The sequence below is a fragment of the Heterocephalus glaber genome, unplaced genomic scaffold (genome assembly GCF_053883595.1).
Source record: "Heterocephalus glaber isolate CG9 unplaced genomic scaffold, H.glaber_assembly_v1.0 deba00001452, whole genome shotgun sequence".
In the NCBI taxonomy this organism is placed as follows: Eukaryota; Metazoa; Chordata; class Mammalia; order Rodentia; family Bathyergidae; genus Heterocephalus; species Heterocephalus glaber.
In genome coordinates, this window is record NW_028258302.1 from 21816682 (window position 1) to 21836396 (window position 19715).

The window sequence follows — 19715 nt, forward strand, 5'->3', positions numbered from 1 at the left end:
AGAAAGAGGCCAGGGTTTTAGCTCAGTGGTGCCATCACCTGCCTCACAAGCGCAAGGTCCCAAGTTCAATCCCTGGTACCCCCCCCCCCCGAAAAAAAAGGGGCCAGGGATCTGGCTCAGTGGTGCCACTGTCTGCCTCTCCAGCACAAGGTCCCAAGTTCGATCCCTGGTACAAAAAAAGAAAAGAAAAGAAAAGCCTGTCAGAAGATAATGAGGAAAGAGTGACCATTGAGCTGCCTGTTTCATGGGGGAAAGAAATTTTACTGTTAGCCCAAATATAAGGAGCAAGTCAGATTTCCACACTTCCTGTAGAGAAGAATGTAAGTTATCAAGAATCTGAGAACTGGGCTGGGGATTTAGCTCAGTGGCGCCCTGCCTGCCTCGCAAGTACAACGTCCTGAGTTTGATCCCCAGTGCTAGAAAAAAAAAAATCTGAGAATTAGGGTCATAGCAAGATCCTGTTTACTTATCTGTAGCAGCACTGGAGTCTTGCTTTTTGAAGAGAAATCTCAAGTCTTCCAGAGGCTCACAGGATTAGTTTTTCCTTTTTGGATAATCTCTTTCTTCAGACGGTTCAGGTGGGACAGAGTTTGTTCTAGAAAGAGTAATCTAATTATCTATCTCTACCACTTTTACTGCAGTAGGTGTAGCAAGGATTACTTAAAAGGGTTCTTTCTATTTTGGCTTTAATTGGTCTGTGGGAATCTCTTCTCTCCAAGTTTTTACAAGCACCTGGTTTCCAAGGTAGACAGTAGGTGGTCCCCCTGGGCCAGTAGCTAGAATACATTTGGATAGCCTGCTGTACTTGGCCCATATTGATGAGCTATTGTAAGGATCTTGTAGTCTCTGGGTCTACTATCTGAGGATAAAAATGGCCTTCCATATAACATCTCAAATGGGCTCAAATTTAACCCAGTTTTGGGCATTTTATAAATTCGTAAGTGCTATTGACACTAATCAGAGCCAGGACTCAGATGTCTCTTAGCAACATTTTGGCAGAGCTCACTTAAGATCTGGTTGGCTCTCTCTAACTTTGCAGAAGATTGAGGCCGCCAGGTGGAATGGAGGTACCTAAAGCCTTTAGGAACTTTTAGGTTCCTTTAGCCTAAAGCCTTTGCCACTCCTTGAATTATTTGAGAGGTAAATAAGGCTCATCATCACTCTGGAAGGACAGAGGTAGACCAAATATTGAGATGATTTCTTTAAGAAACACCCTGACTACCTCTGTAGCCTTTTCTGAACAGGTAGGAAAGGCTTCAGTGCAGCTTATGAAGGTGTCAGTTAGATGTAGGCGTCAACATTTGTTTAAATCCTCCCCCTGTTTGCATGTGTGTAAAGTCTAGTTGACAGTCCTCTCCAGCATACATCCCTCTCTTCTGTAGAGGTTCTAATAAAGGAAGTGGTTTGGGCTTGCCCAGGTTATGGTAGGCACAGAGTGAGCAAACTTTGCAGACCTATTGGGTAGTTGTTGCTAGTCCTAGTCCTGTGAAAACTTGAGTGACCATTTCCAATGTAGGATTTCTTCCCATATGGAAGGAATCATGATGTGTTTTTATAGCTTTCACTGTGTCCCCTGAGGAAGGGCCAGTTTGTTTTGTTAAATACCACCAGAGATTATTTTTAATTCCCCCATGTCCAAAGTCCTATTTATCTTCTTGGGGAATATAGACTGGTTTTAATGGTTTCTCAGGAACTGGGAATAAGGATAGAGCCTTAAGGGGTTATAAAGCTGCCCTTTTTGCTTCCCTGTCAGCCTTTTGATTTCCCAAGGAGACTTCAGTGTCTCTTCAGTGTCCTTGCATGACTGCAACCTGCTTGGGATGATGGACTGCCTTTAGGAGTTGTAGAATGTCCTGCTTGTTATTCATAGTTGATTGCTTATTAGTCACTAAGCCTCTTCCATTCCAGATTGATGCATGGACATGTAGCACCAGAAAGGCAAATTTGGAATCTGTATAGATAGTTCACTTTTTGCCTTTTCCTAATATCAGTGCTGGAGTTAGAGCTATTAGCTCTGCCCTTTGACCAGAGGTTCCTAGGGGAAGAAGTTTAGCTTCACTGTTGTGAACTGACAACTGCACAACTTGCCTTTTGATATCCTTCTTGGACAAAGCTATTTCCATCACTTTGTCTACTACTGACAGCAGGAACAAACCTTGAAGTGGACTTTTAAAAATTTTTATTTTCTTTTTTTCTTTTCATGTTTTTGCATTTCCTTTTCTTTTCCTCTTTTTTTCTTTTTCTTTTTTTTTTTTTTTTTGAGACAGGATCTTGTTATGTAGTTCAGGCTGACCTTAAACTCACTTTGTAGCCCAGGCTGGCCTCAGTCTTGTGACAATACTCCTGCCTCAGCCTCCCAAGTGGTGGGATTACAGGCATATGCCACCAGACCCAGATTCTCTTCTTGTTTTTGTTCTTGTTTTGTTTTCTTTTTTCTTGATTGTTCTTGTTGTTATATAAGTGTGAACATTGTTTCTAGTTTTTGTTGTTGTTATTCTGTTCTGTTCTTGTTTTTATTTCTCCCCTCTCTTTCCCTCCTGTCTTCTTCACCAGTTTCTCAAAGTTTGCATAATCTTCCTTTGTTCTCCATCCTTGCTTCTAATCTTTCCCTCTTCTTTATTTATCTATTTTTCACTCTAACCTATTTTAAAATTTCTTCCCTGAGGGTAAAATCACCATACTGAGGGCATATTAACTGTATAGAATTTTCCGGTTTGTTTTAGATTTTGTTATATAACCACAAATATAGTTCATATGGTTAAAGGTGGCAAAGTAAAAGTTACCAGTGTTTGTTATTTTCTACACTGTATTTGATGCTATCACTATTGATGATTGTACAACTTTAGCCAAGGTGACATAGTTGTTCTAATCAGTTGTTTTTCCTGGTATACCAAGATTGATATTGCCTAAGGGTCATAAATAATACTGTGTGCCAGTGTCAAAAAACCAGGGGTTAGGCCAAAAAGGCAGCAATTTCTCATCCCCAATAAATTGAAGAGGTAGGATCTTGCAACAAACTCCAAACCCAAAAGCCAACTATGCCTAGTAGACATCTCTTAGAAGTATTCATTTCCTAAATATTCTAAATACTAGCAATAAAGTTACTTGCTATAAGTAATTAATAAACATCAACCCAGGAATTAAACTTTTTAAAAAGAAAGGAAATGAGAAGTCACTTAAGCAAGATGCAACCCCCAATTCCCAGCTCACAAAAGGCAACCCAGGGGGCAATGAGGTGGAACGATTCAAAAGCCACCCACCTGGACTATCTGAAGTGGTAACAGCAGAAGTAACAAAGCAGATGAATAAGGTTGTAGAAAAAAATCAAAGCAGAAATAGTTTTTCAGATAACTACAGAGATGGTGACCATAATGAAAGATGTGATTAGTGACTCTAGAGCAGATACAGATGAGAAAATAGAGGAGCTTAGGGAAATTATGGAAACCATGAATACCCAACATAGGAGAGAAATGGAATCCATGAAACAAATTCAGCCAGATATCCAGAAGATTAAAAATTCCATTGAAAGTATATACAACAGAATGAGGCAATATGAGGACAGAATATCAGATATAGAAGACAGGATTGCAGTTAGCAACTGTGAAAAATAAGATTTCTTAAAAATAGGAAGGGGCCACAAAAGATTAATCCAACAGCTGCTAGATGATCCAAAGAAGATTAATGTAAGATTGATCAGAGTCAATGAAAAAGCAGGAAATAGCATAAATGACATAAAAAACCTGTTCACAGAAGTAATGGCCGAAAACTTCCCAAGCCTGGAAAAAGAATTTGACATACAGATAAGTGAGGCATACAGAATTCCAATTACCCATGATCAAAAAAAATGTATACCAAGACACATACTATTCAAGATTCCAGAAATTCAACACAAGAACAGAATATTAAGAGAAAAGAAACAAATCACCTATAAAGGAAAGCCCATCAGAATCACAGCAGACTTCTCAACACAAACTCTTGAGTCAAAGAGAACTTGAAGTATTTCAAGCCCTAAAAGGAAATAACCTCCAACCCAGGTTGATGTACCCTGCAAAATTATCTTTGAAAATTGATGGAGAAATAAGATACTTCCATGACACAGAACACCTGAAGAAATTCATGATCACCAAACCAGCACTCCAAAATGTTCTGAAGGACATTCTAGAAAGAGACAATAAGGACTACAATTCCATAATTCCCAACAGAATGAATTCACCCAGCAAGGTAAGCAATTAAACAGAGGGGGAAAAAGGGAACCAACAATAGGAAAATAACATGACAAAGATAAATCAATACATGTAGGAGACCAGCCTACAAGTTTGCTCCTGACTGGAGGATGAACAAAGATGAAAGACAAAAAGACATAAAGTTAATTTAGAATGAGGGGACCAGGGGCTCTCTGCCTCTAGTAGACAGAAGCCCTGAGCATTTGGCCACCTCACTTTTATTCACTTAGACATGAGAACAAGCAATCAGGGTAATAAAAGTTTCATCTGCTTCCTGTTATCTGTAGCAATACCCAGGTAAACAACCAGATCTCAGTTGTATAGACTCTTCTCTAGGACTTTCAACGTGCTAGCATGACCTTGTGTTGGCAAGGGAGACACAACCTGTTGTTTTTGTCCTCTCTACTTACAGAGAAGGTCAGTGAGGACTCAGTCCTCATTATCTGGTCTCATATATCTCCCCCTTCTTGTTTTTGTATTAGCAGCAGTTGTGCCTGTTTCATATGTTATTGGGTTCCTCTTTTTCTTAAATTCTGGCCTTCAGTGAATGTCTTTGGCCACAGTGGTTTTCTGCACTGACTTCCCTGAGGGCCTACTCCAGCCTCACTATAATATTTCTAATTAGCTTAACTGTGTATAATATCCCCCCCCCCCATTTTTTGGTACCAGGGATGAACTTGGGTCCTTGTGCTTGCACAGCAGGTGGCAAAACAGCTGAGCTAAATCCCTGGCTCAATATTCCCCTTTCTGAAGAAGTATCCCTAACTGTAGTTAGAGGAAAAGGGGCATAATTTTCATTTAGCTGCTTCAAGCTGAAAAGTGTTGATGTAAGGGAGACCAATGTCAGGGGCCTTCTCTAGAGAACTAATCTAATAGGCCTTGGATAGAAGTTATGCTATAGTTTAGCAGTTATGAACTTTCTTTACAAGGTCAATCTGGTGGATTCTGGAAAAAGTCTACAACATTTGTCATTTGTTCCATCTGTACAGGCACTTGGAGTTTAACAGCCTCTAGGCAAGAATGAACAGATTTATCAAGAATTAGAGCATGTGCAATCAAAGCATGAGCAATAGAATGGAATGGCAGGTTAGAGAAAGGGCAATGTTTAGAAACTGCTCCTAGAAGACTGGAATAGCAAATGTAACCCACTGGCTCTTGGAGCCCTCTACTGATGGAAGTTATCCATAAATCTGATATTTTGTTATAAGTCTCTCTAGTCTCAGGTGTTAGAAGGTGAGTTTGGTGATTTTGAAGGACAATTGTAGCTAAAGAATTTAAAGACTCTTGTTAAGATTTTATAGATAACACTGTAGTTTCTAATGAACCGTAACAGTTGTCAGCTACCAGCATCACTGGAAACTGCCAGAAGTCAGTGGTTGGAGCTCCTTTTTGTATCTAGCTCTATTACTATGGCATTAATCTTATATATCTTTTAGTTATACTTCTCTACTAGGTTTTTAAGGCCAAGTTAAAGTAAGACCTGTATTAATTAAAATTAACCTTTTGGTGTCTATCAAAGTTGGTTAAGTCTCCTCAGGCATTACTTTGGAACCATGCATAGAGCCTCTTAACTCCTCTGTCAGTGTCAGCCATCAGGATTGGTCATGGCCTTGCTTGACCATGTTGCTTTGGGTGAAACATGAGACTTTCCCGCTTTGGTGACCCTCCTTTGGCACACTGTACATTTGTTGATTCCTGTCCCGTCTGGGGTCCAGTAATCTCTCTGGTGAGGAGGTTGCGTGACTCACATAGTTGTAGGATCCTGCAGAAAGGGTTCTCCCATGTCCTGGATCCTTGTTGACCTTGGAGGGCTATTGCAAAAATGTTGGCTATACTCTTAGCCCAGTTACCTATCTAATTCCGGTCTCCAAACTTTAGTTGTTGAACACTCAGAAGAGAAGATCAATGACATTAGTATTGCAGTGAGGGCAATGAACTTAACTATTATAATTTCATCTAAATATAAATCACAGTTAGGACCATTATTTCTTAACAACTATGGTTGTTTTTAGTAGTCGCATCCCTGTAGAATTAACAGACAACAGTTATATAGTTTACAGAGAAAACTTGTGGTTATAAATAGTATTTTAGCATAATAATCATGATGATATTATCTTTGTAATACACTTAAATGTCTATCTTTTTTTGGGGTTTTGGTACCAGGGATCAAACTGGGGACCTTGCACTTGCGGGCAGGGAACCACTGAGCTAAATCCCTGGCCCCTTAAATGTCTATCTTAATATAGAGTAGCCTTTTAGTCAAACATCTTCATTTGATCACAAAACATTAAATGACACAAAGAAAACTCTCACCTAATTTGTTATTCTTTAATATAATATCTAAGGAGAATGTGTCAGTTTATAAATGTACCTCTTGCCACAAGTTGCTGGAGTGCAAGAGAAAGGCAGATATCTGAGTCTAAAAAAGGTTATCATCATAAACGATCCTGGTTTTATATCTTAGAAGACCTGTACACCCAGATGGCATGTGTAAATATATTCAGTACACCATACAATCAGCAAGAATGAGTGTCACAGCTATATAAAACTCTTTGTCCCTTAATTTAGTTTCATTTTGTACCAAGAGAATCTTTGAAGAATACCTTATTGTTTTATCCACAGAAAACCTATTCCTTTGACAATGCCCAATGTAAACATATCCCAATAATATGCTTAGCAATGTTTATTGGGATGTTTCTCCCATAGGACTATGGACACTATTGAGATCCATTTTGTGAACAAAGACTGGAATAAAATATTTCCAGGCATCTGATCCTTTATTCACCAAGGAGAGTCCTGTCCAGCAGTCTCCCTAAGCCTAAGAGTCCTCATTTAATTACCTTAACTAATTTTTAGAAGACCTATGGAACCAGATTGTAACAATTAACACATTATTCTTGACCAATGAAAGGTTCCTGATTTATTGTACACAGACAACAATGTGCATCATGTTTGTAAAACCAGCCCTGACATCATTTCAATCAGCTGGCAATCTGGGTGGGGAGCATGACTTTAACGCTAATGATACTTATCTATGAGCCAGTTTAGGTTACTAACTCAAAAAATCCAAAAAGTAAAAATGAACAAACTATTAAGCTCAAACAAAACAGCTGTTCATATTGTAACAATAGAAAAGACAGATGGACAAACACAGACAAGATGATTTGTTTATAAATCAGACTGCACTCATGTATTTGTCCAAGTTATAATAACCCTTTATAGTTTTCAAGTTTGTAACTATAAATGAGACTAGTCAGAACTTTTGTAGGTCAATTAATAGAGATCTCTTGTAATAAGAATCTAAAGGAATGAAAACCTTTGCACCTGTGAAAGTAAAAACAGTTTTTAAGATGGCCCTAAACTGACAGTTTGTCTGGTTGGAATATCTAGCTATATATACTTCACAATGTTGCTTTGATAGCCATAGTTATTGGATAGTCACAGCTGATAGCCAAAACTGCTGTTTTGACAGCCACATGTAATTGTTCCCTCTAAAGGCTGCTAAAAAGTAATTTTCACATACTGAAGTCTGCCAAATTGGATTATATATACTCCACAGTTTGGAGTATATATGGCCACGTCAATTGGCCATAGCTCATTCACCTGGAGGCTGATTATAGCCTTTTTTTTGTTTTTGTTTTTGTTGGTACCAGGGATCAAACTCGGGACCTTGTGCTTGCGAGGCAGGCGGCTGCACCTCTGAGCTAAATCTCTGGCCCCTGATTATAGCCTTTTTTTTTTGGTACCAGGGATCAAACTTGGGACCTTGAGCTTGCAAGGTAGGCACCAGAACCACTGAGCTAAATCCCCGGCCCTGATTATAGCTTTTTAATGGAAAATAAGAATGTGAAAGCCTTGCCTATTGAAAAGTCAAGGGGATGTGTCTATCAGTGTGATGATTTCCTTCTGCCACTGGTCCAGAAAGACCAGAATGTGAGCACGCATGATCTCTACAGAAAAAGGGAGTCCTATTTCAAATGGCTTTCTGTAATCATAAAAACAGATTGAACAGAAGGGAATCCAGGATGCCCTTTGTGGCAGCTATCTTCAAGCAATTGGTGACACTAACTACATAGGTGGAATCACACAAAATGTTAACAGTTCTGCCAGAGTACGTTTATTTTTTTTGTAGACAGGGTCTTTCTCTGTAGTTCAGGCTATCCTTGAGGTCACTATATAGCCCAGGCTGGCCTCAAACTCACAGCAATCCTCCTGCCTCAGCCTCCCAACAGACATGAACCACCACACCTGGCTCATATTACATACTAATACAGTAATTACAGCAACTAATTCTCATCTTTGAGCTGAAAGTCCAGGGGCAGCAGCTTTCTGGTGATTTTGCATAGTCCAGTAAGCCAGAAAACCATGAGAAGATTCCTCTGCAATGTAAGTTGAGGCATCTGTAAGAGGAATTGTTTAACTATTACTAGGTAAGACAAATACTGACAATATAACTGTACAAACTTATCAGACAGATAGTGATTATCAACTCATCCTATATAATCTCAAAGGCTATTTGCCAGACCAAGAAAGTTTGTAATAAATAAGTATGCTGTGCAAGATCAATGGGGAACATGATATGATTGGGATCAAATCCCCAAAGTTGCACACTGCGGTGGCAGGCCCACTGAACCAGTCCAGCCTTTAGATTTGCATAAGTCTGAAAACCCCTTGCAAGCTGGTTAGGAAGATAATAACTTGAAGTACCTGTTTATCTGCCAAAGCAGCTTCTATTATTTGGAGCTCTTTAAGGGCTTCAGGTGTCACCTGAACTGCTCTTTCCACCACCAGAGTACCCAAATAACTATAGGGGGAGATTGCACTTTCTCTAGGGTTATACATAACCCACATTGTATCAAAGCTCACTTACTTTCAGTAAAAGAAGGGTAAGTTATTGCTGAGAATCAACAGTAAGCAATATACCATCCATACAATGTATTATATAGGCTTGAGGGAATTTTTCCTAAAAGGATCTAAAGTTTGATTGACAAAATGCTGACATAGGATGGAACTGTTCCTCATCCCCAGTGACAAGAAAGTTCATTTATATTGGATCTAGTGGGTTTAAGGAGATGGTAAGAAGCAATCCTTAGGATTAATAACTACCATAATTCAGTCCTGTGGACCTGCAGCTGGAGATGGAAGTATGGGATGCAAAGTGCCCACATGCATCAACAGCCTACAAATCCTAAAGCAGCCTCCATCTTACTTATTATAAACCTTTTATCTGTATTGAGCCCAAGTGCAGGGGAGGAGGAAGAGAAAAGGTAAGAGAAGGGAACCAAGGCTATTCACTCCATTTTTATCCTCTCTCAAGGGTGCACTAAATGTAGGATATTTTCCCACAGTAAAAGGACAAAGAATTTCACAGATCAAGCTCCATGTGGAGAAAGTTTTGGGAATATAATAGAGCCCTAGGAATGAGCACACTTTAAATTCTTTCCCACTCAGGGCCGGTGATTTAGCTCAGTGGTGCTGCACCTGCCTCATAAGCACAAGGTCTTGAGTTTGATCTTTGGTACCAAAAAAAATTCTTTCCCACTTGACCCCAACTTTCTACATTAAACGTGCTAGTCTAAGAAACCAAAGATTATATCTGATAAGAAAGCAACTAAGTACTGACTTGAGTGCCAGACTAGTGCAACAGAATTTCCAAAAAAGGGGTATAATGCTGTACTTCAATCAATGAATTCTGCCCCTATTACCCTAGTGAGAAAAATTTCCCTGCACATCTACTTTTCCTTTTCTTAGCTGTCTAGGTTGGCTCCTCTTCTGCTGTGGAGCTCCCTGATCGCTGACTCACTATTCCTTCTGCCTGGGTGGACTTCCCTGGTCAGATCCCTATACAGATCCCAATTCCCTGACCTTCCCCAGTCACGTCCCTTTTCAGGCCCCACTTGTAGGAGGTCAACCTACAAGTTTGCTCCCAGCCAGAGGATGAATGAAGATGAAAGACAAAAAGATACAGAGTTAATTTAGAATGAGGGAGCCAGGGGGCTCTCTGTCTCTAGTAGACAGGAGCCCTGAGCATTTGGCCCATCTGACTTCTATTCACTTAGACATGAGAACAAGCATTCAGGGTAATAAAAGATTCATCTGCTTCCTGGTATCTATAGGATATACCCAGGTGAAAACCAAATCTCAGCTGCATAGACTCTTCTCTAGGATTTCCAGCATGCTAGCATGCCTACATGTTGGCAAAGGAGAAACAGCCTGTTGTTTTTCTCCTCTGTACTTGCAGAGGTCAATGAGGCCTCAATTCTCATTATCTGGTCTCCTACAAATACATATCAGTTACAACCATCAATGTAAATGGTCTCAATTCACCAACCAAAAGAAACAGACTGGCATAATGAATTAGGAAGCAAGATTCAACAATATGCTGCATATGAGAAACACCTTAATTAAAAAACAAATTCACATACTAAAGGTCAGAAAATGGAAAACAATACTCTGTGAGACAAGAAACTGGAAAAACTCAGGGTTAGCTATTCTATTTGGAGACAAAGTTGATTTCAAGTCAAGACTGATTAAGAGAGACAACCAAAGTCACTACATTCTCGTAAAGGGAACAATCCAAGAGGAAGAGATATCATAAATATATATGCACCAAATAGCAGCACACCCAACTATATAAAACAAATATGAACAGACATGAAAAATCAAATAATCACTAATACAGTTATAACGGGGAAACTCAATACCCTACTGGCACAAGTAGACACATCAACTATACAAAAAAACAACAAAGAAACATCAGAAATGGACCAAATTTTTGACCAAATAGACTTAGTAAATGTCTACAAAGTGTTTGAACCCACAACATAAGAATATATATTTTTCTCAGATGCACAAAAGACATTCTCAAAAAGAGACAACATACTAGCTATTAGAACATGCTTAAATAAACACAAAGGAATTGAAATTATACCATGCATATTATCAGACCATAGTGCAATGAAATTGGATATCAATGGCAAAAGAAACCACAAAAACTTCACGAACACGTAGAAATTAAATAACAACCAATGGGTCACAGATGAAGTTCAAGAAGAAATTAGACAGTTTCTACAATTAAATGATAATGCCAATACAACATGTTGGAACTTATGGGATGCAATGAAAGCAGTCCTACAAGGGAAATTTATAGTGGTGAATTCTCAAATCAGAAAAACAGAGTAAGCTCAAATGAACAATCTAATGTTGAACCTTAGGCTTCAAGCCCAAAGCTCATGTGAGAAAGGAAATCATAAAGATCAGAGCAGAAGTTAATGCAATGGAGATTAAGAAAACAAGAAAAAGAATCACTGAATCAAAGAGTTGGTTCTTTAAAGATTAAATAAAATTGACAAACCCTTAGCCAGACTTGTCAAAAAAAATAGGCAAGAGGGCTGGGGATTTAGCTCAGTGGTTTTGCTGCCTGCTGTGCAAGGGCAAGGACCTGAGTTTGATCCTTGGTACCAAAAAAAAAGGAAAGAAAAGACTCAAATGCATGGAATTAGGTCTTGCAGAAATCCAGAAGATCATCAAGACCTACTTTGAGAACCTATATTCTAATATGATTGAAAACACAGATGAAATGGACAAATTTATATGAATTACCAAAAATCAAGAAGATGTAAAAATTCTAAATAAACCAATATTAGCCAATAAAATTAAAGATGTAATTAAAAACCTACCAACAAAGAAAAACCCAGCCCTCATGAATTCACTGCTGAATTCTACAAGAAATTTAGAGAAAACCTAATGCAACTACTTCACAAACTCTTTAATGAAGTTGAAAAGGGGCTGATGATGTAGCTCAGTGGCACAGTGCTGGCCTGGTGAGCACAAGGTCCTGAGTGCGAAACAAAGCAAAACAGACAAAAAAGTTGAAAGGAAAGCAACACTCCCAAATTCATTCCTGGAAGCAAGCATTACCCTGATACCAAAACCAGAGAGTGATCCAACCAAAAAAGAGAACTACAGGATGATGTCAATAATGAACATAGATGCAAAAATCCTCAATAAGATACTGGCAAACAGAATGCAGCAAATCATAAAGAAGATTAAAAACCATGACCAAGAGGCTCCCCCGCCACCATTCCACGCTCCTAGGGCAGAGAAGGTGAGCCAATCCCAGGGCCAGAAGCACTCCCCCCCGCCACCCCGTGGAAATGAGAAGACACGTAAACAAGCCTCAAAAACAGACTTCCAGATCACCTACAGCAACCCCAAAGGGAAATGAGATGGAATAATCTGATACTCAACCACCTGGACTCCCTGAACTGGCAACAAAAGAGGATCTGGAAAAAATGAAATCAGAAATAATTTCTCGGATAACACCAAAGATTGTGCCCATAGCACAAGACATGATTAATAAATCTAGAGAGGACACAGGTAAAAAAAAAAATAGGGTATCTGAGGAACATGATGGAATCCCAACATAGGAAACAAATGGAATCCATAAAACAGATGCAAACAGATTTCCAGGAGATCAAAAACTCCATTGAAAATCTACGCAGCAGAATGAACCAATGTGAGGACAGAATTTCAGATATAGAAGATAAGATTGCAATTAGTGACCAGGAAAAGAAAAATTTCTTTAAAATTGTAAGGGACCATGAGAAATCAATCCAGCAGCTGCTAGATGATGCAAAGAAGAATAACATAAGACTGATTGGAGTCAATGAAGAAACAGGGGAGAGTGCAGATGACATGAAAAAGATTTTCACAGAAGTGATAGCTGAAAACTTCCCAAGCAGGGGAAAAGAACTTGACATACAGATAAGTGAGGCATATAGGACTCCAGCTAGCCTTGACCAAAAAAACTCTACACATAGGCATATAATAGTTAGGATTCCAGAAACCCAACAGAAGAACAAAATTCTACAAGCAGTTAGAGAAAAGAAACAAATCACATACAAAGGAAAGCCCATCAGAATCACAGCAGACTTCTCAACACAAACCCTCAAGGCAAGAAGAGCTTGTGGTGATGTATTTCAAGCCCTAAATGAAAACAGCCTCCAACCCAGATTGATGTACCCTGCAAAACTATCTTTCAAAATTGATGGAGAAATAAGATACTTTCATGATAAAGAGCACCTTAGGAACTTCATCAATACCAAACCAGCACTCCAAAAAATTTTAGACAATATCCTAGGAAAAGACAATGAGGATCACAACCCCAGGAAGCCCAGCATAATGAATCCATTGGGGGTGACAAATTAAATGCAAAGGGGGAGAATCCAACAAAAAGAAAATGTCATGACAGGGCTTTTAAAACTTTTAACTTCATCTCCCTAATGAGTATATAATTCAATCTTGTTATTGTTCATGATTAGTGTTTTTCTGATTCTAGAGTTGCACACGATTCCTTGTGCTATACTAGCTATTTATCATCTTCTTATGTCTACATTTTAATTGGGTTGTCTATTAATGAGCTGTAAGAATTCTTTATATATTCTGGTCATAGGTTATATGCATTATAAATATGGTCTGTTTAAGGACTACTTTTCATTTTAATTATGTCATTTAAAGTTCTAAATTTTGATGGAATCTCATTTATCAATTTTGTTCTTTTATACATCATGCTTTTTGTATCCTAGGAAGTTCTTGCCTGCCCTAAATTCATAAACATTTTCTCTTATAATTTCTTCTTAAAGTTTTATACTTTTACGCTTTCATATTTAGGTTCATGGATCCTTTCAAGTTATTTTTATGTATGGAAATAAAGGGTTGAGGTTAATTTTTTATATACAGATACCAGGTGTTCTAGTGCCATTTGCTGAAAACACTGTCTTTTCCTTAGCTCTTGAATTGAGTTTATATTCTATAAAATGTTAATGTTAAATAATCTTTCAAAACTGAGTGGACCATATATGTGTGGTTCTATTTCTAGATTCTCTATTTTATTCCAATGATCTATATGTCTTTCCTTACACCAACACTGCCTTGATTACTGTAGCTTTAGAGGAAGTCTTAAAATTAGATACTAAACGTCTTCCAACATTGTTGTTTTTTTTTTTTTTACTTTTCTAGGTCCTTTGTACTCCTACATAACTTTTAAATTGCAATATCCAATTTTCATTTATAGCAAGTATATATAGACTTGAATTTTTATATATACCTTGTGTTTTCTAATCCTGCTAAATTCAAATACAAGATCTAGGGGCTCCTAGAGATTTCTTAGTATTTTCTCTGTAGAGGATCACTTCATCTACATAATAAAGATTTTGCTTCTACCTTGCCTATCCTATCCTAAGAGTAAGCATATCTTCCCTTGTTCCCCACCTTAAGGAGAAAGCATTGTATCTTCTCCATTCATATAAGGTGATTTTGCTGGAAGTATGGAGTACATGTCTTTAATATGTTGAGAAGGTTCTGTTCTACTTCTAGTCTCCTGATAGCTTTTACCATGAACAGCTGTGGAATTTGGTCCAATACTTTTTCTCCAACTAATGACAGGATCATATGGCTTTTGCCTTTTCTCTGTTAAAATGATGACTTTTGGGGGTGGATCTTCCAATGCTGAACCAACACTGCCATCCCTATAACAAAACCACTTTCTACATCCTGCTAGATCTGACTTCTGATAGTTTGTTTTGTTAAACAAATTTCTATCTATGTTCATACTTTTTTCTTCTATTATCTTTATCCAGTTTTAGTATTAGCACAATGTTGAGTTCCTAAAATGAGGAGAGAAATGTTCCTTCTTTTTTCTGCTTTGTTTGATATAATTTATCAGCTAAAATGTTTATGAGCCTGTTGTTGTCATATAGGTAGGTTTTCAAGCTAGGAATATACTTTCTTTAATAGGTGCTATTCAAATTTTATATTTCCTCCAGAATTAGTTTCATTACTTTGTCTTCCAAGGTACTTCTTAGAAGTTGTCAAATTTATTTCAAAACAGATTTTTGAAATATGCTTTCTATATCCTTTTAAATTCTGTAAAATCTGTGGTAATGTCTCCTAGATCTTGATATTATAATTTTTAAAATGTGTAATTGATATTGTGTAATAGGAGGTAAAGGTCTAAAGGAGCTGGGGAAGTGGGAGGGGTAGGGGAAAGGAAAGAAGAGAAAAGCAAAAATATGAGAAAAGGAAAAAAATGGAAACAAGGTCTTTTCAAATATGGAAGGGTGGAGGGGGTGAAGGGAGGGCAGGGGAAGGGGAAAAAATAAGAACCAAGATACTCATGTAATGGTACAAGATCCTAATGATGTATGTAAATGTATTTTATACCTAAAATGTACCAATAAACTTAATGGGGGAAGAAAAAAAACCCCAAAACACCTAAAAACAGGAGCTGAGGGTACAACTCGTAGGTAGAGCATGTCCCCAGTGTGGATGATGCCCTGTATTAGACTGCACACACCTTCAAGGGTCTGCATTCAAGGACTAGTTAGGAAAAAAGAGATACATGCACATTTTAGTGTATTAATATGGTGAGAAAATAACAAAATATGTATGTACTTAAATATAGGTGTGTGTCTAGGTGTTAGTGTATATTTTATACACTGAGTTTTTTTTAATAATACAGCTCCCCTCTCTAAAAAAAAACCAAAAACCATGTCCAAGTAGGATTCATCCCTGAGATGCAGGGATGGTTCAACATACGTAAATCAATAAATGTAATATGCCATATTAACAGATCCAAGGACAAAAACACATACAATCATATCAATAGATGCAGAAAAAGCATTTGATAAAGTCCAACACCCATTCATGAAAAAAACTCTACAGAAAATAGGAATAGATGGTCTTTATCGCAATCTGAGAAAAGGCATCTATAACAAATCAACAGCTAACATCATACTAAATGCACAAAAACTGAAAACTTTCACTCTAAAATGAGGAATAAGACAAAGGTGCCCACTCTCACCACTGTTATTTAATATAGTTCTGGAAACATTAGCCTGTACAATTATAGAAGAGAAAAAATAAAAGGAATAAGGATAGAAAATGAAGAAATTAAATTATCGTTATTTGAAGATGACACAATACTCTACATAGAAGATCCAAAAAACTCTACCAAAAGACTTCTAGATTTAATAACCAAACTCATTAGTGTAGCTGTATACAAAGTCAACACTCAAAAAATCTACATTTTATTTATTTATTTATTTATTTATTTATTTTGGTACCAGGGATCAAACTCGGGACCTTGCGCTTGCGAGGCAGGCAGCAGAACCACTGAGCTAAATGCCCGGCAACACTCAAAAATCAATGGCATTCCTGTAAACAACAAACTCACAGAGAGAGAAATTAGGGAAACAACATCTTTCGCAATAGCATCCCCAAAAATGAAATACCTAGGAGTGGATCTACTGAAGCAAGTAAAAGACCTTTACATGGAAAACTACAGTAATCTGAAAAAGGAGGCAGAAGAGGCTATCAAAAAAATGGAAAGATATCCCTTGTTCTTGGGTAGGAAGAACCAATATAGAGAAAATGGCCATACTTTCAAAATTGTTATACAGATTTAATGTAATCCTGATGAAAATCCCAATACCATATCTCACAGAATTAGAGAAAACAATCCGAAAATTCATTTGGAACCAGAAGAGACCTAGAATATCAAAAGTAATTCTGGGAAACAAAAACAAGTCAGCGGGCATCACAATCCCTGATTTGAAATTATACTACAAATCTACTGTTATAAAAAGAGCATGGGGGCCAGGGATTTAGCTCAGTGGTTTCGCCGCCTGCTGTGCAAGTGCAAGGACCTGAGTTCGATCTCTGGCACCAAAAACAAAACAAAAAAAAACCAAAAAAAAAAAACCAAAAAACAAGAGCATGGTACTGGGGAAAAACAGACCCAGGGATCAATGGAATGGACTAGAAGATTCGGAAACAACTCCAAACATACTCAGCCAGCTTATTTTTGACAAAGGAGCCAAACACCTGCACTGGAAGAAAGATAGCCTCTTTAATAAATGGCACTGGAAAAACTGGCTGTCCACATGCCAAAGATTAAAAGTAGACCCATATTTTTCACCATGCTAACTAAAACCAAAGTGGGTCAAAGATCTAAAAATTAAAACAGAAACACTAAATCTGCTGGTAGATAAAATAGATAGAACTCTTGAAGACATTGGTGTAGGCAAAGACTTTCTGAACAAAACCCCAATTGCACAGGAAATTTCACAAAGAATCAACAGCTGGGATGTCATCTTATTAAAAAGCATTTGCACACCAAAGGAAATCACCAAGAAAGTGAAGCAACAACCCACAGAGTGGGAAAAAATTTTTTGCCAGCTGTCCCTCAAACAAAGGACTACTATCTAGAATACATAAAGAACTAAAAAAAGTCAACCCCCCCCCCAATTTAAAGACTCAATCTAAAAATAGGCATCTGAAATGAATAAACATTTCTCAGATGAAGAAGTAGAAATGGCAAATAAATATATGAAAAAATGTTGAACGTCATTGGTCATTGGAGGGATGCAAAGTAAAACAATGCTGAGAGTAGCTGGGGATTTAGCTCAGTGGTTCTGGCTCCTGCCTTGCAAGTGCAAGGTCTCGAGTTTGATCCCTGGTACAAAAAAACCCAAACAACAAAACAAAACAACGCTGAGATTCCATCTCACTCCAGAAAGAATGACTGTTATGAAGAAATCAACCAATAACTGGTGGGGCTGTGGGGGAATCCTTTTCCACTGTTGGTGGGAGTGTAGACTAGTGCAACTACTGTGGAAATCAATGTGCAGATTCATCAAAAAACTAAAACTAGAGGTTCCATTTACCCTAGCTATTCCCCTCCTTGATATCCTCCCAAAAGAATTCAAAGCATCATACCGCAGTGATATTTGCCCATCCATGTTTATAGCAGCACAGTTTGTAATAGCTAAATCTTGGGAATAGTCCAAATGGCCATGAAGAGATAAATGGATAAAGAAGACATGAGTTTTTTTTATATAAGAGAGTACTACTCTGCCATAAAGTATAAGCTTGAGACATTTCTAGCTAAATGATGCATCTTGAGATAAATTGGACACACATGTTTAAATATCAAATTATTTCTCTGGTGTGAGAAACCAAAAGTATTAATAAGGACCAAAATGTATAATAGATATTGGGAAATAGGAAGAAAATATTCAAATGAGAAAGGGAACAAGAGAAGAGGGAGGGGGGAAAGGAAAGAATGGCCAAGGGGGCGGGGGAAGAGAATAGAAGGGAAAAAATGGAAACAAAGCTTTTGTAAATAAGGAAGGGAAGAGGAGGTCAGGGTGGGGGAAAGGGAAATAAAGAAGAAACAAGATGTATGATATACAGGAACAAATTCCCTGTGATGAATGTTATCATTCTGTATATCTAAAATGTACCAATAAATGTTTTACTTCAAAACAAAAAACAAAACAAAACCAAGCATTGAAAGTGGTCCCAGCAGCAGTAAATCAAGTGCTACAAGGAATTACAGGTGTCTGCAATAATCACATAACTAGGTGAAGACCTTGGCCTTTGCTATCTCCTGAGTTTTTTTGGGTACCAGGTATCAAACTCAGGACCTTGCTCTTTCGAGGCAGGTGGCGGCACGACTGAACTAAATCCCCGGCCCAAGGGCATGGCTTTTGAACTCATTCATTATGCAATCTTAGTAGAATTGTCAAATATTAAATAGAAAGTTCTAACTCTCGGACTTAGCATTCCCACCTATACTAAGGTCTTTCTGAATCAAAACCACAAAAGTTGGGTCATGTTCTAAAATGAACTACTGTGATGTGATACAAGAGAGTGCCATCAAGGAGAAAGCCTGGTGGAATTAGATATGTTCATGAGTAAGTAGTTGCCCACCCTTTAGGAACAGTGACTGTCTCAATGGGTGTTTTAGCTAAATCAGTGGCTTTTCCAAGCCCTGTCTATAAGACTTGTTCTCTGATGATCTTCTGCATTCTATTTGCCAGTATCTTATTAAGGATTTTTGCATCTATGTTCACTAATGAGATTGCCCTATAGCTCTCTTTTTCGGTTGGGTCTTTCTCTGCTTTGGGGATCAAGGTGATGCTTGCTTCCAGGAATGAATTCAGGAGTATTGCTTCCCTTTCAATTTCATTGAAGAGTTTAAAGAGTAGTGGCAGTAGTTCCTTTCTAAATGTCTTGTAGAATTCAGCAGTGAAGCCATCAGGTCCTAGGCTTTTCTTAGTTGGTAACTTTGTAATTATGTTGTCAATTTCATTGGTAGATATTGGGTTGTTTAGAATTTTTAGGTCTTCTTCATTCAACTTTGGTAATTCATACGTATCTAGGAATTTGTCCATTTCTTCTGTGTTTTTCATCTTATTGGTGTATAGGTTCTCAAAGTAGGTATTGATGATCCTCTGGATTTCTGCTGGGTCGGTTGTAATTTCACTCTTTTCATTCCTAATTGCATGGATTTGGGCCTTTTCTTTCCTTTTTCTGATAAGGTTGGCTAAGAGTTTGTCAATTTTGTTTATTCTTTCAAAGAACCAACTCTTGGCTTCATTAATTTTTTGTATCATTCTCTTAGTCTCCATTGAATTGATTTCTGCT

The 19715-nt window shown here is 37.8% G+C and overlaps 1 protein-coding gene across 3 annotated transcripts in view; it reads left to right on the forward strand.

Moving 5' to 3' along the window:
- Positions 1–166: 166 nt before the first annotated feature.
- The window catches only part of LOC101702417 (aldo-keto reductase family 7 member A3), a 35163-nt gene continuing 15614 nt past the window's right edge, over positions 167–19715 (forward strand). For all 3 annotated transcript variants that reach the window (XM_087215107.1, XM_087215109.1, XM_087215110.1), the window contains exon 1: positions 167–18982. Coding sequence is in view for 1 of the 3 variants with exons in the window: in XM_087215110.1 (XP_087071236.1) it covers positions 18973–18982 (10 nt within the window). In the remaining 2 variants the exon portion in view is untranslated. The remainder of the gene's footprint in view (positions 18983–19715) is intronic.